Here is a 27,823-nt window from a genome sequence, read left to right as displayed (position 1 = left end):
TCTCTGTTCTCTAATTGAACATTACATGCATTTAAATAGTAAAAAAAAAAAACCAACATTAAAAGGAAACCTACTCTAAATTGGAAACTCAAATTAATTAGAAACTAAATCCTAGTAGCTATCACCTACCTAAGTTACCAAAAATAAAAGATTGCATGAAGATAGAAATAAAATCCTAAAATATCCTACTAGCCAAAACTCGATATGCGTCCGGCTCATCTCTGGATGGATACCCAGATGGGTATGGGTCGCTCCATGGGTGCGTACCTACATCAATTCCCCTGATGTTGAGAAAAACTCGTCCACGAGTTTTGTAGAACGGGAGAATCGACACCAATCGATCAACATCCATCATTGCTTGTATGAAATCACCATCAAAACCAAGATCGAATGATATGAAATCCACGACGCTAAGTTCATTGGTGAAGTATTGACTCGGGAAAATAAAATCAATCGGTTCACTGAAGAGATCAATTGATTTAAAATCTTCCACAAGTGGATCTTCAACTTCCAATAGCTCCATTCTTCTTCTACCTCGAGTGATTCATCTTCTGGTTCGTCTACCTGTTGTTCAACAGCTGAGATCACATGGTTGAAGCCTTGAAGGTAGAGTGTGTTGAGGATTTGAAATCCGTGCAAAGTTGTTGCATCTCATCGAGCTTCTCTCGTACCAGCTGCATCTGCTGACGAATATCTAATAAAAGATCCCGATCCATCAGCCAGCCTTGCTTTTCATTTTTTTTTTCTTTTTTTTTGTCAAAGGAGGGCAGAATTGTAATTATTTGAATTTCACTTTAAACCACAAAGGATATCAATTGTGGGGTAAGGGTCTAATTGTAAATAAAAAAAATATGGGATAAAAGGAATAAAAAGATAAAGAGTGGGGGCAATATGGGAAATAGAAGAGATAACTAAAGATCATGGGTTAGGGACTAACATCTTCAACCTTTTCGGCAAACCAGAAAAAGCCAACGGCGGATGCTTCGACAACCAGCGATGGTCTTCGTGATTTCGAAGGATGGAAACGATGCAAGGCTTTGAAATCGGAAGTCGGCTTACGGCAGGAAGAACTGGATTGACAGGTATGTCTCTGTCTCTCTCTCTTTCTCTTCTCTTTTTCTGTTCTTTTATTCTTTCATGGTTCGATCTTCCCCAGACTCTCTTCTTGCTTCTGTATTTTTTTTTTTTTGGCTGCTGGAAAACCTTTGTAAGGGAGGAAATCGATGTGGTTTACAATCGAACAGTAAAGGGAAAAGTGGCGTGGAAGAGGAAGAGAATGAGATATTTTTTTTTCTTTTATTTATTTTTTTTTTTCTGGTTACAGAAGGGGCGGTGGGTTGGGGAAGATGGTCGCTGCAAGGGGGTAGGCTAGTTCATTTGTTCTCTGGTCTGAACAAAGGCTTTTTTTTTTTTTTTTGGATTTTAGTTCTCGACAGAACTAGGCACGCCAAGGGAAAGAAAGTGAATAGAGGGAACAAGAGATTAATGGGAGAGGAAGGATGGGATCCTTCGGCTCTGATACCAATTGATGGAGGGCCGGTAGGGGTAGGAAAGAAATCCCTGAGAGGGATCTCAGAGTTGCAAGGGAGGGAGAAATCGCACCAAGAAAAGGGGGGAAGGAGAATCGCTCACACACACGTCCGCAGGCTTCACAAATACTCAATTCATATTTTCTTCAATCTCTGTTCTCTAATTGAACATTACATGCATTTAAATAGTAAAAGAAAACCAACATTAAAAGGAAACCTACTCTAAATTGGAAACTCAAATTAATTAGAAACTAAATATTAGTAGCTATCTCCTACCTAAGTTACCAAAAATAAAAGATTGCATGAAAATAGAAATAAAATCCTAAAATATCCTACTAGCCAAAACTCGATATGGGTCCGACTCATCTCCGGTTGGATACCCAGATGGGCATAGGTCGCTCCATGGGTGCGTACCTACATCAAGCCGCTATCTTGAGAGCATAATAAAAAGCTAGAGCTTCTGCTACACAAGCAAAGTTCCATCCAATCCCGATGGAGAATGCGTGACAAAAGACTCCATTATGATCTCTAAATACACCACCAGCTCCAGATAGACCAGGATTCCCTTTAGAGGCGCCATCAATGTTGCTTTTGATATATCCTGGAAGAGGGGGAGACCAGAACACCGAAATAGGCTAGCGTTGAGGAAAGGAAGTCCTATACATAGATGCAGTGGCCATCTCAGTTGCATTCTTGATAATGGCGAAGGGAGATGTGGTCGTGGATCGAAAGATTTTGTTCAAGTGAGATATCCACATGTACCAAAGCAAATTAAGGATAAGGGATACTTTGAAATGGCTAGCCTTTGAATTGCTTAGAGAATTGATGACAGCCATTAGATTCAGCCGAACATTGTTCCATCCAGATATATTACTAGACCCAGCCATGTTCCAGATTTGTGAAGCAAAGGGGCATTTTATGAAGATGTGATGATCATCAGTATCAGTCCATATACACCATGGGCAGTGATTATTAATCATAATTCCCTTGTGATTGACAAGAGCAGGAGTAGGAACTTTCCCTTTTGCAAGCTTCCAAGAGAAGAATTGAACCTTTGGGATGGTGTATGTCAGTATGTGTGCCATAATTTCAACCATGTAGAATTAGGGGAATGGCACGAAGGACCAAGAGCAATTCTGTACGCAGAGGAGACTGTAAAGTTTCTAGAGGAAGTGCCCAACCAAACAAATCGATCTGGAGTCGGGGATTGGGGGCGGGATTAAACGAATTCTCCATGCAATGTCGGGAGGCTACCAATAAGAAATGTATGTAGCATTCCAGGATTGGAAATCTGGCATCAATAAATCGGCTACAGAGATAGGAGCATTACAGGGAAGAGGTAGAGGGGCAGCAGAGGAGGGGCAATTGGGGATCCAAATATCAGTCCAAGAGTTGATAGAGATCCTGTTACCGACCTGGATAAAGAGCCCTTGCTTCAGGAGATCTCTACCACTGCAAACAGACTTCCACCCCCAAGAGGCCTGAGTGGGACAGTGTGCATGTAAAAAACTGGTATAAGGAAAATAGCGTCTTTTCATCAATCGACTCCATAGGGAGATCTGGGGGTTCAACAACTGCCACCCTCCTTTTGCCAACAAGGCTTGATTCATCTCATGAGCAATCTTCAAGTTAAGGCCCCCACATAGCTTTGGTTGAAAAATATCGAACCAACTAATAGTAGGAGTAAGTTTAGTCTCACCATTAGACTAGAAGAATTTTTGACATAAGGAATCAAGCTGGGTTAAAACACATATCAGGAGCTTGAAACAAGACATATAATGCAAAGGGATAGCTAATAGAACCGATTGGATTAAGGTGTGCTTTCCTGCAAAGCTAAAGAATGTGGTTTTCCAATTTTGCAATCGCTAAGAAACTCGATCGATGAGGGCTTGGCAATTTATCTTGGTCAGTTTTTTCCCCACAAATGGAAGGCCTAGATAGACATCCAACTTTGTGGTAGGAATAATTTGGAGACAATCCTCAATACGTCTTTTAACCGCTGAGCTTACATTCGGGCTAAATTGAGCTCGAGTTTTGGAAATATTAAGGAGTTGTCCTGAATGATGACAATAATCCTCCAGGATGGAGGAAAAGGCATGCAATTCTTGAGTAGTAGCTTGACCAAATAGAATGAGATCATCTACAAAGGCCATATGAGAGATTGCTTCACTACCTCTGGAGATTTTAATGCCTTGGATTTTTTATCGATCATAGCTTTAGTAAGATGGGTAGAAAGGATTTCCGCACATAATAAGAACAAATAGCATGATAATGGATCACCCTGTCTGAGACCCCTGGTGGGTTGAAAAAAGTCTAAGCGGGAGCCATTGAATAGAACCCGCCAGCTAAGGAGTCTTAACACAAAACATAACCCATTTAATCCATTGCGAATCAAATCCATATGCCTATAAGACTTTTTCCAGAAAATCTCATTCCAATATATCATAGGCTTTATTCATGTCAATTTTAATGGACATCAGACCATACCTTCCTTGCCGTTTGTTCTTAATCCGATGCAACAAGTCATAATAAATCAAAATGTTATCATGAATATTCCTCCCCTTGATGAAACCATTTTGATTGAATGATAACCATTAAATGGATCAAGTAACCTTTTCCCTGATCCATCTCTTGATATTCCTAATACGGTTCGTTAAGGAAGTAGGGCTTGTACTAAACATCCTATTTCTCTGGTTTAAAAGGCACATCCCCTGTCACAGTTTCACTGCCTGGTGAGCCCTCTCCTACTGCCTCCCTACACAATCTTTCCTAAATCACCACCACATTCAGGTCCCTACTTCTTATTATCTGTGTTGGAATGATACTAAAGATGTTGACCGTCTTTTCTTCTCCTGCCCCTTCTCTACTTCCATCTAGAAGGTCCTTTGATTATGTTAGCCCTTCACCCGTCCCATCCTCCCCCTTTCCCATGAATGGATTTGGGTATACATGACCTATAGTGGCTCCTCCATTTGTGACGCAGTCGGAAAGCTCGCCTTTTGCACCACCGTCAACCACCTTTGGATGGAACATAACCTTCATAGATGGACCCCCAACTCCCGTTCCCTCGAATGGATTTGGAAAGCCATCTACTTTGACATTTCGTCCAAGCTCAGATCTCTCCGTCACCACTCGGTTTGTGACACCCCAAGGAACAGGCTCATTGTTGTCTCCTGGGGTCTCGCCTGCTCTATCACCTCCCCCCCCCAATTGTTGTCTCCCCTAGTTAGCTAGTTTTGGGGCTTTCCGCCCTCTCCTCTTTCAGAGATTTGTTTCTCTTTGCCCTCCCCCCTTTCTTCCCCCTTATATATTCTTCTCCTTGGTAATGAATTATTTATTTATCCAAAAAAAAAATCTTATTTCCAATGTTGTGTCCTATAACTCCCTATCTCCTTCCTATCATGCTTTTAGGTCTTGTTTGTCTTCTGTCTCCATTACTCAAACATGGTAGGAGGCTCTTACAGAACCTTAGTGGAAGGCTGCTGCAATAGGAGGAACTAAGGACATTTGGAAAGAATGGCACATGGGACTTAGTTACTCTTCTAGTACACAAGCAAAATGTGGGATGCAAAATAGGTGTTTACAGTCAAGCAGAATGCAGATGAAATTGTAGACAAATATAAAGCAAGATTTTGTGGCAAATGTTTTACTCAAACCTATAAGATTGACTACCAAGAGGCATTTGCCCCTTTTTCTAAAATGAAAGTTCCTGTGATTATCTCCTATGCAGTGCATTTTAGATGGGATCTATAACAGCTAGATGTCAAGAATGCTTTCCTCCATGGTAAGATAATTGAGGAAGTATATATGGATGTTCCCCCAGGCTATTTCGGTAAGGAAACTCAAGGGAAAGTCTGCGAGCTAAGTGATGCAGTACCGATAAGGGTTTACACAAGGAGAACCAAGACCAAGGTCAACCCAAGTGGCTGACTGGGTCGACCCAGATCTGGTCCAAGTCAGCCCACGATTTGGGCTGCTGATGGGGATTATTAAATAGCTTAATAGTTTCTTATTTAGTTTCTATTTTGAAGTCTTAAGTTAGTTTCTAATTTCAAGTCATTGTTAGTTTCTAATTTATGTTTAAGACTAGTTTCTATTTTCATTAGATTCCAATTTCTAGTTTTAATAACTTCTTGTAATCAGTTTTTAGTAACTCAGATTTAGTAACTCTGAGTTTCTATTATTTGTAAACCCTCCCCATCATTATAAATAAAGAAGAGGGCTCTTTTATGAACCACGATTTGACAATTAAGAAAATAACTCTCTTGATGCTACCGTTGGGTACCCATGGCTGTTTCCTTATGTTTGATCGAGGAAGAAGGACTTGGTGTGCGATCCAAGTGACTCCTTGCGGCGTGAAGTCCAGGAGATCTACTTCAAGTATTATTCTCTTAAGTTCTTATATATTTTCAAGGTTTTTTAAGACTGCAAACCAGGTAAATGAATTCTGAACTTACCCAGAAATCTCTGCAAAAAAAAACAGAGCATCCGCCCCTCACTGGAAGTATCAGCTCTGGTTATCGGATTACTCCAAATTTCTGGTCGATGGTTCACCTATGCCTTACTAGGGATCGACCCTACTTTGAGGCTTTTCTGACCTATGGTTGTTGAGTTATTTAAAATCTCCCTAGTTTTTCTCTTTTAGTGGACTGGAGTTTCTATTTTCTGGATTCTGATTCTGCTGATCTGAATAGTATTTCCTGGACTGCTGAATAATGTTTTCTGATTATTGAAGACTGTTAGTGCTTCAACAGTTTCTGATTTAATTCTAAAACTGCTACTGGGTTGGTTTATTCAGTGTTACCGTCCTGACAGATTGATACTATTTCTGTGATCTGGGGTGACTGATTGTGACCTATTTTCTGTCCTAATTCTGGTGTGAATTGATTCTGCTTATAATTTCTGCTAGTCGATATTCCAGAATTCTGTGTTTGTTAATTTTGGTTTCAAATTCTGTTTACTGGTTAAATTCTGGATTATTGCTACTGTCTCCTTTTGGGTGAATTTTGGTTGTTCTTTGGTTTATAAGATCCTGTAGTATTGGGTCTGGTTTGGTTGTCAAATCCATTCCTACATTACTAAGCGGGCCTTATACGGGTTGAAGCAGTCCCCTAGGGCATGGTTTGGTTGCTTACACAAGGTTATGGTCACAGTGGGATTCAAACAGAGTAATGTTGATCACACCATATTCATAAAAGGGCGGGTGATCAGGTTACTATTCTTATTGTGTATGTGGATGATATAGTTGTCACTAGAATTGATCAAACTGAGATTTCTAAACTCAAGGCTTATCTGAGAAAGGAGTTTCAAATCAAGGACCTCGGAAAATTAAGGTACTTCCTTGGTATTGAGGTGGCACAATATACTAAGGGTGTAGTTGTCTCGCAACAAAAATACACCCTCGATCTTCTTTTTGAGACTTGTATGTTGGGATGTAAGCCATCTCATACACCCATTAAGGCCAATACTCATCTTGAAAGCAAGGAAGGTGAACTTATTAATAAGGAACAATACCAGAGATTTGTTGGGAAGCTTATCTACCTGTCCCATACTCGACTAGTTAGTGCCAATGTCGTTAGTTTCAAGATGCATGATCCTCATTCCTCCCACATTGAAGCTGTGTTTTGCATTCTTCGTTATCAGAAATCTGCTCCAAGGAAAGGTATCTTGTTTTCCCCTTCTAATGTAGGACTAGGTTTGACAAGTTAACCCAGGCCCAAACAACAGGAACTTAGAAACCAAAGAACAACCACATAATATCCACAATAATCCACGACAGATTTATATTCCAGCAAATCAAAATCAGACCACAGAAATAAGATTATCAACAGCTATCGATCACAGTGTTTAACACTACCTAACTCAGATTTCAGTAGACCCAAGGGACTCATATCCAAGAGTATTAATAAAGGCAGCAATCCAAAAACAATAGCAGAAAAACAGCAGAACAGAATGGACAGTTCAGAATATCGATTCTGTTAAAATTTCTGACCGATGCACTACAGGACAAAAATCCGGAGATTTTGAATATCTTCCAAACGATAACTCAGAACCAGTCCTCCTTTGGGTCGATCCACAAGGAAGGTCGGGGGAACAATCAACCTCAATTTGAGGCCTAAACAAGGGCTGCAACTAGCTCTAGCAAAAAGAGACCGATTGCTCTGTTTTGTAGAAATTCTGGGCAGAAAACACAAAAAACACTTACCTGGTTGCAGCAGCCTTAATCCTTGAGAATAGGACTAAAATTAATTGAGAAGAACAATAGAAGAGAAGGGCCTCTTGGATTTCACACCGCAAAGAGTCGTCGGATCACACACCAATCCTATCCTTGATCAAACACAAGGTTCAGCCATGGGAGAACCCAGCGACCGCAGCATGGAGCTTCTTTTTTAATTCTCAAAATCGTGGCTCATAAAAGAGCCCTCTTCTTTATCTATAATGATGGGGAGGGTTTACAAATAATAGCAACTCAGAGTTACTAAATCTGAGTTACTAAAAACTGGAAATTTCAATTTAATGAAAATAAAAACTAGTCTTAACAGAAATTAGAAACTAACAATGACCTGAAAATAGAAACTAAATAACTAATTAGTAACCCCATCAGCAGCCCAAATTGTGGGCTGACTTAGACTAGATCTTGGTCGACCCTATCAGCCACTTGGGTCGACCTTGGTCTTGGTTCTTCTTTTGTAGATCCTTGTCGGTACTACATCACCTTGTAATAATATGCGGGTCAATGCCTATATTGATGTTTATTGGACAGGCTCTCTAAATGACCGTTAATCCACATCTGACTATTGTACTATCATTGGTGGTAACCTTATTACATGGCATAGCAAGAAGCAGGCAGTTGTGGCCAGATCTAGTGCAAAGGCTGAGTTATGAGCCACGGCACATGGCATTTGTGAGTTACTTTGGCTTCAGGAACTTCACCAAGACCTGGTTTAGTTGCCCATGTTGCTATAATATTGTGATAATAAGTCCACCATTAGTATGTCGATAATATTTCAACATGATCCTACTAAGCATGTGGAGATTGACGGACATTTTATCAAGGAGAAACTGGAGTAAGGACTGATATGCATCCCTTTTATGAGTGGAGATCAGCTAGCAGATGTTCTTACAAATGAACTTAGTTTGATTCTATCTTTTGCAAGTTGAGCATGTGTGATATCCATGCACCAACTTGAGGGGGAGTGTTATAATGTGAGTATAAGGTAGAACTGTCCATAAGGACATACTTGTCATTATAATATTGTACAACCTTAATCCTACAACTATAAATAGAGGAGGCTTGGTGTCAATTGGCAAAAGTCACAATTCCCCAAATCAACAAAATCACTCAGTACAAATAATAGCTACAATAGACCAACAACTTAAGTAAATCACCAACCATCTCATATATCTAGCCATATATAGATCATAAATACTAAAGTTGGCGACCATCATAAAGGAATTACAACTACAACAACAACAACTCAACATTTTCCCAACTAAATGGGGTCAGCTACATGGATCTGCCAGAGGGGAAAAGAAAAAGAAACAAAACAAAGCAATGCAACAGTTCTGGGACATCCCAACTAAAAGCGATCAGCTACATGGATCTTTAGCCTCCAAACAGCTCTATTTGATGTCATACTAGGATCAAGACCTAGCTTCTACATGTCTTTCCTTACCAACTTATTAATGGTCATTTTATGCCTGCCTCTAGTTCTTTTAGCTCCTCCCATCTGAATCTAATCACTCCTCCTTACTGGAGCATCAAGGCCTCCGTTGTTCATGGTCATACCACCTTAAACGACATTCTTGGAGCTTATCCTGAATCGGGGCACCTCCCAAATCATCTCTTTACCAGGTCATTCCTCATAGAAAGGTGAATAAAGAATAGGATGACTTCCTTTTAATATATTACAGGGAAAAGAAAGCATGCACGGCTCTCTCTCTCTCTCTCCTATTCTGACCATGCAAACTACATATGGATGATACCATTTTGTAGCCCCTCATTGGTGTAGCATGCAAATTCCTTCTTACACTGCCCTTGTAGGAAACTCTCCCCCTATGTTATAAACTATCGGCTATCGCTATTTCAGTCTTTTGTTATGGAGCAATGCATTGATCATATGGTCCTGCCACCCAATTACCCACATCATCTTATATTTTGGAAGAAAGTTCCAGAAATATTCAATCTAATTGATGTTTAAAATGTCAATACTATAGGGAAGTGGGTTCTGAAGCTATGACTAACCCAAATTTTCAGCCAGTGCTCTACTACAGTAACAGGTGGAGGTACATTTATAAGAATTCCACCTGTAGCACGGCCTCATACTAAAAAAAAGCCATAAATTCAATAGCCAACCTATGTATCTGACAAAACCTATGATCTTGAGTTCTTCAACTAAGAAGGAAAGTTCAAAAATATATATATATATATATATATATATATATATATATTAAGAAAAAGTTCATAATTAAGAAAAGAATACAGGTATATCCCATTTTATGCATTTCTGTTCATATTTCTATTTTGCTAACATCTACCCAGAAAAATGCAGTCACTTTTTTCCGAAGATGCGAAGTTTTACACAAAATCAATAGCAATTGTCTGATTGCTACAAGATATCGTACTATCTCGATTCAATATTTTATTAAATAAACATGCAAAAAATGAAAATGTCAAGTATAGTCAGTCCACCACGGAACACCAAGAATCCGTCCGCTTGATGCATAAATTTCTGAAATTCAAAGCAAAAAAGAGGAATTTGGATATCAAAATGGAAGAAAATTTCGTGCGTTTGATGAATAAATTACCTGATTGCAGAGATTATGGCGGGGAGTTGGAGGAAAATTAAATACAAAAAGAACTGAGAGAGATTGAAACGAGATTTCGCCATTTTCCACCAGCGAGGGAAAATGAAGACAAAATAAATGAGAAGTAGGGCTCTTTACTGTGTTGGCTAAACATAGAGGATCGAATCCATAAGCGAACAAAGAAGCTGGGGATGGCAATACGGCCAATTCCGGCGGATCCGGATCCTCTGTAGCTTGGGTGTGCTACACGATCTATAGACAATAGCGCAACACTGCGAGGAGACATGTGGGTTATTAAAAAAAGTAGGGTGCAGATTGACGATCTATTTCCACCAAAAAAAAAGATTGACGATCTATGACGATTGTGCATATTATAGGCTTTGTACATGCGACGCAGGGGAATCCTTTTTTTTTTTTTTTTTTTTTTTTTTTTTGAGAGGGGAATCCTTTTGTTACCTCCATCGTTTTGCCCCTTCTTGATGGGAACTTACTCCTACCAACATAAAGCTAGGTTTTTGAACATCATTCAGTGTTTTTCTAGGGTGAGGACTCATCCAGGCAGATCGCTTTCTTTCGATTTTGATTTCTCTTCGTTCAAAGACGGTCTCACTTCATTGGCTGATGATTCTTAGATGAGTTTGAGGTTTTAATTTATAGATCTCGCATCTGAGTGGTTCTTCGAGCAATTCTTGAGTGTTTTGAGTGATTGGTTTTGGTCCACTGGAAGCTAGAGGTTCAAAATGTTTATTGCTTGCTTTGTTAATCTCTAAGGTGTTTACAGGATGAAATCAAATGACAATTTTATGTGATTCCTTTGTTCGATGCATGATTTGGAAAGTTTTTCTGGTTGAATTTGGACTTTATTAGATTGTTTGATGACCATTAGTGCTCTAAATGCTTTGCTTGGTGTTTGGAGATGTTTGAAGCATCAAGTTGAGTAATTTGAATGAGAAATGTTGAATGTGAACTCTATATGTTTTAGCTCATGGTCAAGTAAATCCTAAGATTTCAATTGATCTCGAAGTTTCTTTTAGTGGTTCTGGAACCTTGTCGTGGCAGACCGGATTATTCCTCGTGAGGCTGCACCAAGTTGAACTGAGGGAGAAGAGGGTACCAAAAGAACACCCACTGAGAGGTCGCTAGGGAAGAACATTAGAATCACAAAGAGAAAATAGGTTGGATAATCGCAAGAGCAAGGGAAATTTGTGAAGTTCTATTCGATCCACAAAATTGGTCGGATAATCACAGTGTTGCGCTATAGACCGTGTAGCACACCCTCGAGCTATAAAGGATCCTGATCCAATTCTGACGGCTCCACACACCGCCCCTTATAGACACTCAATTTTGTCACACACCTTGACAGTGATGACATATAGGGAACAATCGAGATTCATGCTTCACATCATAAGGGAATCTAGGCCTTTGGTGATGATCCAGATGATGACTGCAACTCAAGAATCAACCCTAAACCCTAATTCAATCTTGAACCTGGCAGTGGTCTGAACCAGCTTGAAACCCTAATACAGCCCGAAACCCTAATCCGGCCCCATGCTAATTTTGGACCCAGACTTGTGGCACCCGATACTAACATTTTATATATTGCTGGATTGATTCTAAGTACTCTCCGATGGTGCGGGAATAGTATGAATAAGGATTGCTAGAGAAAACCCCAACTGGAAAAAGGGCAAAAGTCCTCTATTTGCTATTCTCGATTTTTACAAGCAAACAAGGAGCTCGAAACCCACACCATTAGATAGTGCTCAAAAAGACGATTTCGCCAACTTTTTAGTCCAAAAATAGAAACAAAAAAATTAAAATGAGGAAGAATATATATATATTAACTAAAAATGGATTTTAAGGAAACAATCTTGATGGGTCAGCCAAAATTCTGGCGGACTCGCCAATTTCTGAATAAAAATGGTATGATTTGTGTGTTTAAAACGTCGAGAAAACCATTTTTTGAAAGGATCTTTGCTGGGCCACTAAAATCCTATCATTTTTGGATGGTAGGCTTGTTGCTATTTTGGACAGACTTGAAGGGGGGGTTGACACCTATAAATAGTGTTTTCCTCTCCACAAAAAAAAAAAGACACAGAGAAGAGAGAGAAAAGTGGAGAGAGTTAGGGAAAGAAAGAAAAAAAAAGAGAGAAGGAAAATGTGGAGTGGGGGTGAAGAGATTCCTCCATATCCCACCCTTGGGAAGCGAGCCAGGGCTTGAAGTGCCACCAAAGGCCTAGCTTCCTAGAAGGAGAGAGGCAAGTAGCTGAAATCGATCCCATCTAAGTATGGAATCTTCATCAGAGTCGTCGAACATCTGCCGGAGTCTGTCCCTTCTTGGCCCAAAATAGGGGTCAAGCTCAACAAAGTAGACATAATGTAGACTTTACATTAAATATAGCAGGTGTATAGTGTTGTATACGAATAACACAGTCATGCATACGGGTTAGTATATAAAAGGGGAATATTCGAAAATCAGCATCTAATAGGAAGACCGATTGAACTGGGTGAAGTGGTGCTTAACACCTTCCCAACTTCATAACCTGGCTCTTACCCTAATCTTTGAACCAGACCACGTCAATCTTGGCTTCGTCCTTATGGAATGGCCTACATCTCGAGTCTTAGGCCCTAACCCTAGGTGGCGATTTCAATTGTTTATTATTGTTAGTTTTAGAAGATACCCAAGGTGGATAGCCTCCACGACATAGGCCCCCCACTGGCAGTGCGCACGACAACCACAATGGCGACTCCACTAGGGAAGGCCAAACTTCCAATATTAGATGCTACCATTAAATGTGAGGATATTCCCCTCGATGTTTTTGTATGAAAACATGTTTGGCTAACCCATGTTTGTTACTGTATGCGCTAACCGCATCATGCATTGTCCTTGAAGTGAAATCATGTGGCGAGCATACTACCCGTTGTGCTAGCACCCTCAAGGAGGTCAGTGCACGATATACTAAGTATTCTAAAATCACATGATACCTGCTTCCTATACAAGAATGCTTAAAGCTCAATCATACGGCGAGGATGACCATTATTGTGCCAATACCCTCGGGGAGGTTCATGCACCTTATAGCATTTTAAGATCATATGGTGGTACTTTTGCATTACACTTTTGCACACACTCACAGCACGGTTCCATCTACCCCCTAGCCAATTACTAAACCTCGTGTGTAGTCACGAGTAATGGGCAAAGACACTACCCCTCTTGATATTGTACCTTCGGGTATATCAAAAGGATCACGTAGCTTGAGTATATAGATCCTGCCAAGGAAGCATGTTCGGTCCTATTGCATCCATTGTGTTCTCACATCATGTAGGAAATAGATGAAGGAACCCCTAGGAATGCCACAAGCTGATCGATTAGCTTTGTTTGAGATCTAGGTTGGAGTATTCTTATGATGTAGTCGAGTTGTCAGGGATATGCTCTCTCTTGAGTGGGTTGTCGATCAAGAGATTCTTTCTCGACAATAGGGAATGACACCTCGATGGTTCAGTATGTATGATTCTAGGGTGATTCCCATCAAATCTACGTGATACTGAATCATCAAGGAGGTGCATCCCACGAGTGTCCAATAGGAAAGAATCATCAAGTGGGATAAATAACAGAGAGCATAACCCTACAACATAGAATGCCTCATAAGACTACTTTTTGCCAGGATCAACATGTGTTGTACTAACCTTGTATGAAACACTTGTGTGCCAAAAAAAAAAAGAGAGAGAGAGAGAAGAGAGAGAGAGAGAGAGAGAGAGGCAAAAACATAAAAAAATAATAAAAAAAAAATTATGAAGGGAAACCTTCATTGTGGATCAGGCACGACTACAAGCCTAATAGATCCCTTATTGTCTGTGTGGACTCGTCAAGGTAGCTAGTTGACTCACCTAAGTTCAATATCACCCTAGTCATACAGTCTTTCATTAGATAGTCACAGTTCAGTCAGGATGGAAGCTCTAGTTAGGGACCCAGTTAGTGGTGATGCACTTGAGCCACCATGGGTTCATCCCTTGGAAGCTATGCAAGCTGATATGGGCAAATTTAAGAAGAACTTAGCATAGATCTTGCAAGAGATTAGGAACCTGTCTGTGGTGGACCCTGCCCCCAATCATAATGAGAATGTTGCTCAAAACCCGGTAAGGGTAGATCCTATTCCCCTTTAAGAAGAATCAGAACGGCCCAGGGTAGCCACACCAAGAGAAACTTCCACAGTGCCTAAGGCTCCACCTAGAATTGTGATTGATGAGGAAGAGGAAGATTTTGCCGCCCATATGCAAAATGAACTTCCAGAGACTGAAAGCGTAAAGAAGATGAGAGAGCACCTGAAAAATTAGAAGGCATGATCCAAAGTGGTAAGACCCAAGAGGGATAGGCCACGAATCCCAATGAGATGAGTTTCTTCTCTGGAGTATGGGTTCACAAGAAATTTAAATGGCAGACTGATCGGTTTAATAGGTCAGGAGACCCTAAGGCACATTTGAAGATCTTCGTGAGTATCGCCAAGTTATGGCAACATACAAATGAGCAGATGGGGCAAGCATTCATGCTGACTTTGTCAGGGCCAGCTTTGAGGTGCCTAACACAATTGGAACTCGCTCAGACTCAGAATTAGGGGACAGTTGTGCGAGCCTTTACCAAACAGTACTCTTACAACACAGAAGTTGATGTTAAATGATGTGAGTTGGAGACCCTAAGGCAACAACCGAAGGAAGGATTTACGGAATTTTTGATGAGGTTTTGAGACAAGGCCACCAAAATGGCAGATCATCCTTCTGAGGTAGAACAGGTGGAGATGTTGATTGAAAATCTATCCAAACACTATTATGAGGTCCTTTGCTACCAACATTTACAGGTTTTTGAGGCTTTGATAGCCATAGGAATTCGTGTCGAAAACAAGTTGTTAAAGGATGCCCATTATCAGGTAGTGCCTCAAGACTCAGGAAAGAATGCATAGTTAGAGCGAGGCAAGAGCTCAAAGAGAGGCATGGTGAATGCAGTCCAATAGCTAGTACCATCAGTAGCAATGTCCTAGCCACAACCATTTGTCATACAGGCAGATCCCGCCTATAAGGCAGTTCACAGATTTGGAAATGCCATTGGTCACAGTATATGAGAAGTTGAAAAAAGCAAGGTCTCCTAAGCATAGTTGCTCCCAGACCCATTAGCAATCCCCCACCTGCCTGGTATAGAGAACATGAATATTGTCATTACCATAACTAGAAAGGTCATACCATTAAATGATGTTTCAATTTGTAACATGCTATCCAAGATTTGGTAGACAATGGAAGTGAAAGTCAAGCAGGCTCCTAATGTCACAACCATCGCACTCCCAGAGCATGGGGCAATCAATGCATTGGAAGGAGAAGAAGCCCAAGTGGATCTGACTAGACTCATCCGGCCAAAGAAAAGAAAAGCTCTCATGAATTCCTAGGTTTACAAAAAGGTCATGGGAAACAAAGCCTGGATAATGAGGAGGAAAGCTCAAAGAGCCATTGATGAAAAAGAATTGGATGTCATGGGTCAACCACCACCTAGCCCTCCATTACCCGAAGCTCCTATAGCCCATGTGCCTCTATCACCTATGCATGATCCCCCTTCACCACCACCGGAATCCCCATCATACCATTTGGGATCATATCCTTCACCACCCTTATATTATCTGGTATCCCCTTCAGAGTACCCAACCTCTCACATTACATCCCCATCATATTATCCCACTGATGGATGGATGGTTGTGAATTGTTGCCAAGGTCACTAGATTATACTTCCTCGACCGGTTTCAGTGAATGCTTTGGATGATGAAGAGTCAGAGATGGATCCTACCTCATTGATACACCCTAATGAGCCTAAAAAGGACCTTGTGCTAGTAGTTGAAGAGATGACAGATGAGTCACTCAATGTAGTTATGGCATTAGCAGTTGAGGAGCAAATTAAGGAAGAGGTTTCTCTGATTCACATAATGAGCGACATAGAAGAAGAGTCCAATTATGAGGAACTTGATAATTCTGATGACACGGTTAGCCACCCGGTGCGTGCCATGAATGAGGATGACCCGATGATGGATCCCACTGATGCTATCTATCCAGCATTATCTATCTAATAGAGATAGAATTTCCAAACAAAGAAGAAAAGGAAGAAGATGTTGATTTTGAGGTAGCTGCGGAAGAGCAATTGTTGGACATAATAGCCCTTTGAGCATAATGGAGGGTCATCTGAATGGGACTGACAAAATGTTGGGTGATGTGGCTATCAGTAAAAATTACTATGCTGGACAAGTGGAGCTCCTCTAGGATGTAGGTGAAGAAGACACATTGGAAGAAGCATTGGATACAGGACTCCAAGTTCTCTCTAATGCAATGTAGAAGGTGTGAGCCTGAGCTCATGATATATGTGAAGGACCTCAACTTCCTACCCCCAGTCAGGAGGTAGAACCTGAAGAGTCTATGAAAGAAGGCACCCCATGGATGGGATTATTACTGTCATGGACCGTGACGATGAAAATGATGGATATCCCACAAAAATTGTCATAAAAAATCCTGTGAGTATAAAGGAGACACAGAGTGGAAAGGAGTTCAAGAAAAAATCATTAGTGGTGGAGCAACCCAAACCAAATGGGGTGGCAAAAAAGCGTTTCAGCGTAGAACCAGAAAACCCTGTCATGACACAACTCAAGAAGGTGCAGGCCAACATTTCTATCTGGAGCTTGTTGATGGCCTCCCCTCCACACAGAGAAGTTGTGCTCATGTCCCTTGCAAACATACAAGTGCCCATTTATATTGACCCAATGTGGCTCTCATAAATAGTAGGGGCAACGTATGCAATGCAGTCATTGATGTTCTTTGATTATGAGTTACCTAGCCAAGGGGTTAAACACAACCAAGTTTTGTATGATACCCTACTTTCTAAACCTGATCTAATTTCTCGATTGGTTCCATTTGGTCTTGCAGGACCTAAACCCAAGTGAGCTGATTCGAGTACCTTATGGAACATGATGGCAAGAGTGACTTTGAACTCGGGTTGGCCAAATGAATTGGAGTCAGTGCCTAGTTAAGCCCACGTACCCAAACGGTGCACTTGCACGTATCATGAGGCCATGTATGCACAATAAAGGTACGTAGCCATATTTTATGTTAAGTACATGTATTAATCAATTTCGGGGTGAAATACATGTCGAGGCCAAGCCCCATCTAAAACCCCAATGATTAGGCTAAGTTCTGGGCGACTGGTGGGTGGTCATAGGTGGGTCGGACCCACCAGTGTGGCCTACCACTCTGGTCTCTAGATGTTTTGACCACACTATAAATAGCATTTATTACCTTTCTTTCACCTCATTTAATTGTTTTACATAATGGGTGAGAAAAGTAAAGAAGAGAGAGAAAAAGGAGAAATAGGAGAGAGGAAGGAAAAATAAGATAGGGAAGGAGGTGATCATCATGCATCACTGGGGTCAGATCTCTTGAATTCGACATCGGATTAACGATCCTCATCTAGAGATCTACAATTTGAGGTGAATAAAGTCCATATTCCTCAAACCCTTATGAAACCCTAAGTGAAACCCTTTGATTTGGGTAGCAATCCTTGGGATCTTGTTATGATCTCTTGAGAATGTGAATCTAAGGTTTAATAAATGTTCTACATGTTGTTTATGAAGGATTTAGAGGAAGACTTGCAAGATTTTTGAACATTTGTTGATCTCTTGAGCTAAAGAAAAGATTTGGGGTTTTGAAGTGATTCTTGAGCAAAGAAGTAAGATCCGCACTAAAGACTTTGTATTGACCCTAGATCTAGGTTGGAATCATGGTTTGGAGCCTTAGATTTGTGGAAAATGCAGTCGAATCAACCCGTAGTGGTTTCCCCAAGGTGGGATGAAGAATGGAAGGGAACATCAAAAATCTCGATTCTGATTGGTGGGTGCCTAGAAGTGGACAGACCCACCAATCCAGCACCCACCGGTCCAAGCAGAGTTGCTAGCTTGACAGGCGAGCAAGACTGGTGGGTGACCTGGCTCACTGCTCTTAGCCCACTGGTCCAGGTTGTGTCCCTGGATGTAGAAGCGAGCAAGGACTAGTGGGTGCCTTGCCCACCGGTTGACCAACTTCTCAGGTCCCAATTAGGCCCAAATTTGTCGGGCAACCTTCTCTTGTGATTCTAAACACAATGTGATCATCATACCACATTGGTTATGACCCTAATGTGAAACATATTAAACCTAACTCTTTTATGATAGGTTGTTCTAGGAACTCGCGTCATTGCCCGCCGGATCTTCCTCATACCAAGGGTGATCTTTGTACATAATTAGGTTAGTGGAAAGAGGACATTGCATCATTTCATTCTGGTTGTAGACTGGCCATGTCATTATATTATTATTGTGTAGACTAGTCATCCACAAGTGCCATTGCATGCATTGATGTGTGCATTATGAAATTGAATTATGATCTAATATGTTGTTATCTTTAATTGCTAAATGCCTATTCTTGCTTGTGATATGAGATGGATGACTTTAAACTATTGAATATGATACTTTACTAGACTAGATGTCATAGTCGGCTTGGACACGAATGCATTGGTGGCTTGTGGAATGGGACTTGATGGCACTATGTAGTCATACTATCTCACATAGGAGCATGGGATTAGGAATGACATATCCCTATGCTACGACCCTTTTCAGCAGGGGTTTAGGTGTGGGGTATATCACTGGGAGGAAGTCCAAGGTTGTATACCAATGGTGGAGGTTAGAAGTACGTCCGGCTGATCATTAGGACTGTTGGCAACTTTGGTGTTATAACAAGAGGACCAATCGTACTGCTTTTAATTTAATGCAGGGCAAGACCCATTTTACTTTAATGTCACTGAGAAACAACAATTTACTTTAATATCGCTGAGAAACAACAATTTACTTTAATTTCACTGAGGAACAACAATTTACTTTTTCGGTACCCACGACTGGCCCTCTTCGACAAACCTATGGGTGTATCGTGGGATGAAGTTCGCTACTCATACCCGGAGCATACACGTATTGTGGTTGCGAGTAGCACATGACCTATGACTTAAAATTGTTGTCTAGGTGGACTTAGATAATAAAATGAACTACACGCATATAGGTTCATTTGTATTGTGCATACTTGTTTGGTCCTTATTTTCATTTAGTGGGCTAGTGAGCTCATCCCACGTGCACACCATTTTTAGATGATCTTGCAGGATATCTAGCTGAGGAACTAGAGCTGAAACCCACTGTGGAGTTTCCAGTTGAGGACTGGTGGGTCCCTGAAGATATTCGGCACGGGGCCAAGTGCCCTTGTGATAGCTATGTTGCGGGTTAGCAACACTGATATCATATAAGGATCCTTTCGATTATTTTGGAAATGTTACCCCTTTTGTGCTCTGGATGTTTAAATTGTATTTCTTATGTATATAACATGCCTACGGGCCAAATGTAAAGGTATTATGTAATACAATTTGGGTATCAAGAGTATTGGGATATTTGCAGTTTTATATATGTAAGACTTCCGCTGAAATACAAGATTTGCTTGACTTAGAGGGTGTGTATGTTGAGATGTGGTTACTGTATCAGATGATCCTACCAGGTTTTGGATCAACAGGTGTTAACTCGATCATCGATCTAGTTCTGTATGGAACGGGATGAGACAATCGGTGGTATCAGAGCGCGATGCTCTACCCACACATAGTATGTAAGTTAGATCCCATAGAGTCTTACAATAGGACCCCGGGATTGGGTAAGCCTTAAAGGAATAAATTTTGTAATAAGATGAAAAGGTCTAAATACTTGCATTCCATGGCATGCATGGGAGTAGAACCTAGATAGATTAACAAAGACCAATGGGTCTATTGCAATAACCACTAAGTTAAATTAATGAAAATTTTGGCAGCATAACGGCACTGTATTGAATTTCCAAAAATTCTACACAAGTCACCTAATAACCCACGGATATAAGGATAGTTACAAAATAGGGTGACACACGCTATCACCGCCAAACCACAATAGGATAATTAAACAAGTAAAATAACCCAAAAGTCATAAACATCCACAAAATACCATCAAGTATCAACCCTTAAAAGTGTATCAGCGTATACAACCACTAGATAACAAAAACACCATAATGAAGGATAGTAAAGAAGGTAGGTGGAGGAGGAACTACCGCTTCATTGGTCATCCTTGGGCATAGTGGACGAACTTCCTCGCTTAGGCTGAGATTTGCAATGGAATTGGGAGTAAAAAAAGTCTAGTCGGTCATTTATTAAGACTACCTCCCTTTGCACGCGGCGGATATCAGTGGTGACACCCTTGGAAACTTTATCCAAGTCCTCTATGAGGGTCTAGAACTCAGCCTCTATTCTCCTCAGTCTATGCTGTATCGCTAACTCTCAGGTGACACTCTCCTCTACCTGCTTGGAAATCCTATCTTGCCCTTCCTTTAGGGCACTAATGCTATCCAAAAACCTCTGAAAATCAAAAGCCCCACTTGTAAGTGGTGGAGCTCTAAAATGTGGATTAGTTGCCCTAGTGTTTAAGGGCTCCTCCTCGAGGATCTCATCCTCAACTATCTCCTCCTTGTCTGGATGAGGGAAATAATCATCATCCTCATCACTCACATACTCTGCCTCCATATACCCTGGCTTAGGCTCATTTGCTCCCTGTGGTGCCCCCATTGGCATTGGCAACCCCATCATCTTCAGATTTTCCTTAGAAAACTTATCCCTTGGGTATTTCCCTTCCTCTCCTGACAAATTCACCTGGAAATACTCAAACACCTTGGTAAGAGACCTACCATAGGGAAATTCAGAGTCAATAGGGTGAGCGGTGTGGTCCCCCTTCTAGGTCCATAAAGAGGTAGTATGCAAGGTAAGCTTTCAAAAAGCTTATCTGGTTACTGTGACCTACTCTGGAAAGCAGATTGAACTGAGCCAGGCGTGCCAAAACTCGGGCGGCTGCATTATAAGTAGTCTCAGACAATGGACGCACCTTATGTCCACATATAGTTTGAAAGATGACCTCCTGCATCTTCACGCTTAAACCCGGGCCCACTGCCTTGATCCTTGGAGGGTTATAAAAATATGCACCTTCAACTGATATACCCAAGATGGCTGCCAACAAATCCACTATCAGAACAATATCTACTCCCTTCACTAGACTGGTGAGAGAGTACTACCCATCCTTAAAGGAAGCCTCCAGGGTACAATAGAAGTAGCGGACAAGGTTCTCATAGCATAGGCTGTCGGGGTAGAGCATGGGACCTAAGGCCGTGAATCTCTCCAACATCTGATAATCTATAAAGTCCTCGGTTATTACTGTCTTTTCCATCATAACCGGCCTTGTAGAGAAGGTCGACCAAGCAACGGCTGCCTCAGTACTATAGAATAAATTCTCATCGTAGTCGGTAGGATCAAAAGAGGGGTTTCTTATGGGCCAGGCCCGTGATGATGAAGGGGAACTAGGGGTACCATTCCTCCCTCGGGAGGTAGTGGTCTTCCTCCTTTTGGAGGAGGAGGAAGTCTCCTTACCCTTTCTAGAAGACATCCTGAAAATACTAAAGGAAATGGGTAAGTACAAGTAAATAAAGATATGAAAAGAATGTGATAGAAGTATTTTAAAAAGGAGGGGGGGTTGAGATGAACTCTATGAACAATGATATGAATGAGAGAACCTCTAAATGCATGGATAGATACCAAAATGCTATGATATTAAAGGAATGAATTTGGAAGGAAATGAAAAATTTGTGACAAGGAAGGGCATGAGTGTGAGAACCTACTTAATACCCAAATGCAAATTGAAGGGAAGTTATAAGTACAATGATGGAAATGGTTACAATAGAATCAAAGAAAAGGGATGGAAATCCCTAAACAATTGATTGAAGACAATGGAGATTTTGCACGAGTAAAAGTGGAGATAATCTTAAGAGAAAATTCATGTATCCTCACAATGAAATTATTCAAACTATCTTATGAGCCGTTGATGGAGGATGGACAAAATAAAATCTTAAGAGAAAAGTGAAGAAATGGAAGAAATCCCCCAAAATTTCCAAAGAATTGATCATAAAAAGGGGTTATGTATATCAAAAAAAAAAAAAAAAGAGGAAACATGTTCACACACAAATGGAAATGGCTACTTTACTAATGGGTGTGTGCAATGAGAGTGAAGAATAACATTTGAATCATCAATTTGAGATAAAGAAAGAAAAATGAGAAGGGAAACCCTAAAACAGCGAAATTAGGGCAAGGAATTGAGATTCCTATCTATAAATCAGTCAATTAAGGCCAACAAACCGTGGAAAGCATAAATGAATTACCACATTGTCAAGAAAAAAAATATTCCATAAAAGATATGAAGTATATGGTGAGATTCCAAGTTTCTAAAGGGAGAGAACACCGAAAAACATGATTTCAAAGGGAAAATCGAGAGAAGGAACCTACTTGAGTACTTGAGATGATGAAGGGTTGGAAAGAAGAAGAAGAGAAAGTGGGAAATAAGGGTTTTAAAAACCCTTTTTAAATCGGTCTCGGACGTGACCGGTGGGCCACTGACTGGTGGGCCCCTGCCTAGCCTTGCTCGTCGGTCTTACCCGTCGGTATGGGTTTTAAGGCCCAAAGTGGCCTAGGTCTGAGTCTTTCATACTCCGTGCCTCGTGGGCCCCAATTAGATGCCAATAAAGGTGTTTCGCCGCCTAGTTAACCATTGTTGCGAGACCAAACTATGCATTGATAATTAATGTGGGCGTGTTTGGATATGTGGTGTGGTGCATTGATGTAGCCTGTGATATAAAATGCATTGATTGTGAATATATATACAAATGTTGGGGCACTCAATCAATGCTTTTGTTTTGGAATAATCTAGATACGGAACACCATGGTACACACCAGATCCGGTGGCTGTGATAGTGGTACCTCTCGTGGTCAGCCACCCATTTTCTGTGGTCCTTGACCCTTGGGGAAAACCTCACATCCACCACCATATGTGGATCATGAACCGGAGGAAATTCAAGGTAACCCACCCGTGAACGAAATCTTGGGTCCCCCACATGTCATCACTCCTGGTGATGTGGCGACCCTTATACAACAGTCACAAGGGGCTTTCCAGTAGCAGTTGCTTCAGCAACAACAAACCTTTATGGCTGCTATGCAACGATACTTGAACCCTACTCTACAGGATCAGCCTCCTAGAGGAGTTACTCCTCAGGACCCTCCAGTGGGGTCAGGAGTTGGAGTACAACTTGGAGGAACACCGCCTGAGGTTACACCTCAAGATCAACCAGGAGGTACCCCTCCCGTTCCACTATATGGCACTCTGCCATTTATGATGCCTCCACCCTATCCGTACTATCCACCTTATCATCCACCAGCCACTACTACGACAAAGGTGGTGGAATCTTTTAAGAAGTATCTGCCACCCATCTTCACCAAGGTGGGTAATGACCCGTTGGAACCGGATCGGTGGTTCCAAGAGTTGAAGAAAGTGTTTGACATAGTAGAGTGCACAGAGGCACAAAAGCTTATCTGTGTAGGCTTACAACTTAGAAATGAAGCTGATTCTTGGTGGAAAGCTTCCAAGCCTATACTGATGGCAACTTACCTAGAGCCTATTTGGGAACAGTTTAAAGAATTGTTCTTATCAAATTACTATCCAAAGAGCTTCAGAGACTGCAAGGAAGCGGAGTTTATTTCACTAACTCGAGGAAGCAAAACTGTTATGGAGTATCAACAACAGTTTGAAAGTTTGTTCTAATTTGCTCCTTGCCATATGAGGACGGCTGAGGAAAAAGCCCAGAAATTTTTTAAGGGGCTAAAGACATCTATTGGTACGGTGCTGGAGGTGTTGGACTTAATTGAATATGCACAAATTATGTAAAAAGACAAGATAATGGAAGATAAGGAGAAACCGGGACTATGGAAGAGGGAAAACCTATATGCTGACTTGGGTAGCCCGAGTAAGAGCTTTCGTGGATCATACTGCTATGGTCCCACCTATAGATAGCCCTACAGGCCTTCGGGTTATCCTTCCCGACCCGCTAGTGGGCTGGGCACTACATCTTTCTGCCCTAACACTAGTGTGGTGCCTACGGCTCTGAGACCCCCTCATCCTTCAGCTGCACCAGGAATAGTACAGAGAGCTCTCACTCCGGTTTAGATAGTTCCAAGCCGATGCTGTAATTGTCATTCTTATGGGCACTTCGCCAAGGATTGTCAGTACCTAGCAGCGGCATCACTTATTCGGTCCCTTGTGCATAGACCTACATTGACTCAAGGAAACCAGCCTTAGGGAAGGATGTATGCCCTAACAGCTAAGGAGGCTGAAGCTAGTACTGAAGTTGTAGTAGGTACACTTTAATTAAAAGATGTGTGATTAAAATGTGAGTAACCTGTTATACTTATATGCAATGCAATGCTAGGTACCTTATCTATATCAGGTATATTTGCATGTGTCTTATTCGATTTTGGAGCTTCGCATTCATTTGTGTCTAAGAGATATGCTAAGAAGCTTGATGTGCCATCTAAGACCTTAGAATGCAAGCTAGTTGTTAGCACGCCTACCGGTATGGTGGAACAGTTGAAAGAAGTGTGTGGGCCATGTTCAGTTGAAATTAATGGAAAGAACCTAGATGCCCAACTTATAAAATTCAATATGCAGAATTTTGATGTCATTCTAGGCATGGATTGGTTGTCGTCTCATCAAGCAAATGTGATGTGTGCCGAGGGGAAGAGCTTGTATATCAAGCTGAAAGATCAAGGCAACTTAGAAAGACTATTATATCTACCTTGCAGGGGGTGAAATTATTAGAAGATGGATGTCAAGGCTACCTTGCATCAGTACTAGATGTGGATGCCAAGGTTACTCCGCTGGATGAATTAGAGGTAGTCAAAGAATTCCCTAATGTCTTTCTAGATGATCTAACCCAGCTACTGCCTGACAGGGAGCTGGAGTTTACCATTGGCTTAATTCTTGGAGCTGCCCTAGTGTCTAAAGCTCCGTATACAATGGTACCGGCCGAATTAAAAGAGCTAAAAGAACAGTTGCAAGATTTGTTGAAAAAGGGGTTTATACGCCCAAGTGTCTCACCTTGGGGTACACCAATCTTATTTGTCAAGAAGAAGGATGGTACTCTGCGTATGTGCATCGATTACCAGGAACTAAACAAGTTGACCATTAAGAACCGGTACCCATTGCTGTGCATCGATGATCTCTTCGATTAATTGCAATGTGCTAGAGTGTTTTCCAAGATTGATCTCAGATCGGGTTACTACCAGCTCAAGATAAAGAGTAGTGATATACCAAAGATAGATTTTAGAACCCGATATGGTCATTATGAATTCCTAGTATTATCATTCGGGATAACCAATGCACCGACTGCTTTTATGGATTTAATGAATCGAGTATTCCACAATGTCCTCGGTAAGTGGGTCATCATTATTGACGACATCTTGATTTACTCGAAATCGGAAGAAGAACATGCAAAACACTTGAGGATAGTGTTACAAAGATTAAGGGAACAACAATTGTATGCCAAATTCAGCAGTCCGAATTTTGGCTCAAGCGTGTAGGACTCCTAGGACACAAGGTGTCCGAGAATGGGATCGAGGTGGGCCCAGAAAAAGTAAAAGCTGTAGTTGAGTGGGATGTACCAAAAAATGTAATGGAAATTAGAAGCTTCTTGGGTTTAGCAGGCTACTTCCGGCACTTTATTGAAAAAATTTCTCAAATTTCAGTGCCAATGACTAAGTTAACCAAGAAAGGTGTAAAGTTTGAATGGTCAGAAGAGTATGAAAATAGTTTCCAAGAGTTGAAGAAACAGTTAGTGTCAGCTTCTATATTAACCATTCCAAATGGTATAGGTGGGATGAAAGTCTATAGTGATGCATCCAAGATAGGGTTGGGTTGTGTTCTCATGCAACACAACAAGGTAGTAGCATATGCATCCAGGCAACTCAAGGAGTATGAGAAGAACTACCCCACCCATGATTTAGAACTGGCAATAGTCATATATGCTTTGAAGATCTGGCATCATTATCTGTATGGGGAGAAGTGCGAGATCTACAGTGGTCACAAAAGCCTTAAGTACTTCTTTGCCCAGTGAGATTTATATATGAGGTAGAGGAGATGGCTTGAGCTGATGAAAGATTATGATTATGATATTTAGTATCACCTAGGCAAGGCTAATGTGGTGGCTAACGCTCTAAGTTGGAAGGCTCAGACTGTATCACTTTCGTACTTAGCTGTTAGTCCACAATTGATACAAGAGGCGATGTTGATGGATGAAATCCTTCTATACGAAGGAGCCACCGTGGAGTTTGAACATCAACCAGATGATGTTAAGCATTTGAATATATCCTTGTTAGCCTTATAGGTACACCCATCCATTAGATAGGAGGTGATAGCAGAACAATCTTTGGATCCTGAGCTGCAAAGGATAATGCTACAAATTCAAGAGCAGATAATGAATGACCCTGGCTTCACAATAGCCAATAACAGGGCATTACTATTTTGGGATAGGTTGTGTGTGCTCGATGACATGGAGATACAGGATAAGATTGTGAAGGAAGCACATAGTTCTGAATACTAACTTTATCCTGGAAGTACAAAGATGTACAAAGACCTTAGGCAAAGTGTGGCCAGCAATGAAGACCACTATTGCCTTGTATGTAGCAAAATGTCTCGTGTGTCAAAAGGCCAAGGTAGAAAGACACCAACCGTATAGCACTCTTCAGCCACTCCCTGTACCAGAGTGGAAATGAGATAGGATCACCATGGATTTTGTCACAGGACTACCCCATACACCCAAGGGAATGGATGAAATTTGGGTGGTAGTTGACAGGCTTACCAAGATCACTCATTTCATTCCGATCAGGACCAATTATTCCATAGATAAGTTAGCCAACTTTATATGGATAACATAGTTTGATTACATGGAGTTCCGATAAGCATTGTGTCAGATAAAGACCCGAGATTCACATCTAGATTCTGGAAGAGTCTCTAGCAAGCTTTAGGGACACAGGTGAATTTGAGTACAACTTTCCATCCACAGACCGATGGGCAATCATAACGTACCATACAGATACTGGAAGACATGCTTAAGGCCTGTGCTATGGAAATGAGTGGCAGTTGGGAAGCATACATACCTCTTTGGAGTTTGTTTATAATAATAGCTATCAAACTACCATTGGGATGGCTCCGTATAAGGCATTATATGGCAGAGAGTGCAGAATGCCCCATATTGGGATAAAGTAGGTGAGCGAGATGCTTGGAGCAGAGATGATATAGATGACGTGTGATACGGTCGACGTCATTCGGGAAAGAATTAGAGCAGTCCAACCACGTCAAAAGAGCTATGCAGATAACTGCAGGAAAGATATTGAATTTCAAGAGGGGGAAAAGGTATTCCTCAAAATCTCTCCTACCAAAGGGTTGCATAGATTCCACAAGAGGGGCAAGCTAACTCTGAGGCATATTGGCCCATTTGAGATCTTGGCTCAAGTTGGCTCC

General features: G+C 41.2%; 1 protein-coding gene across 6 annotated transcripts in view; it reads right to left on the bottom strand.

Moving 5' to 3' along the window:
• The window catches only part of LOC122080604, a 53,640-nt gene extending 43,031 nt beyond the window's left edge, over positions 1–10,609 (bottom strand). For 2 of the 6 annotated variants that reach the window (XM_042647391.1, XM_042647392.1), the window contains exon 1: positions 10,338–10,606. In XM_042647391.1, the coding sequence (XP_042503325.1) occupies positions 10,338–10,420 (83 nt within the window). In that variant the 5' untranslated portion in view covers positions 10,421–10,606. Of the gene's footprint in view, positions 1–10,337 lie in introns of all 6 variants that reach the window. The other 4 variants (XM_042647394.1, XM_042647389.1, XM_042647390.1 and 1 more) reach the window with 4 other exon arrangements.
• Between the last annotated feature and the right edge of the window lie 17,214 nt (positions 10,610–27,823).

The sequence above is a fragment of the Macadamia integrifolia genome, chromosome 6, assembly GCF_013358625.1.
Source record: "Macadamia integrifolia cultivar HAES 741 chromosome 6, SCU_Mint_v3, whole genome shotgun sequence".
Taxonomy (NCBI): Eukaryota; Viridiplantae; Streptophyta; class Magnoliopsida; order Proteales; family Proteaceae; genus Macadamia; species Macadamia integrifolia.
The sequence above is the reverse complement of the archived record's forward strand: the minus strand, read 5'-3'. Positions and strand labels throughout refer to the sequence as shown.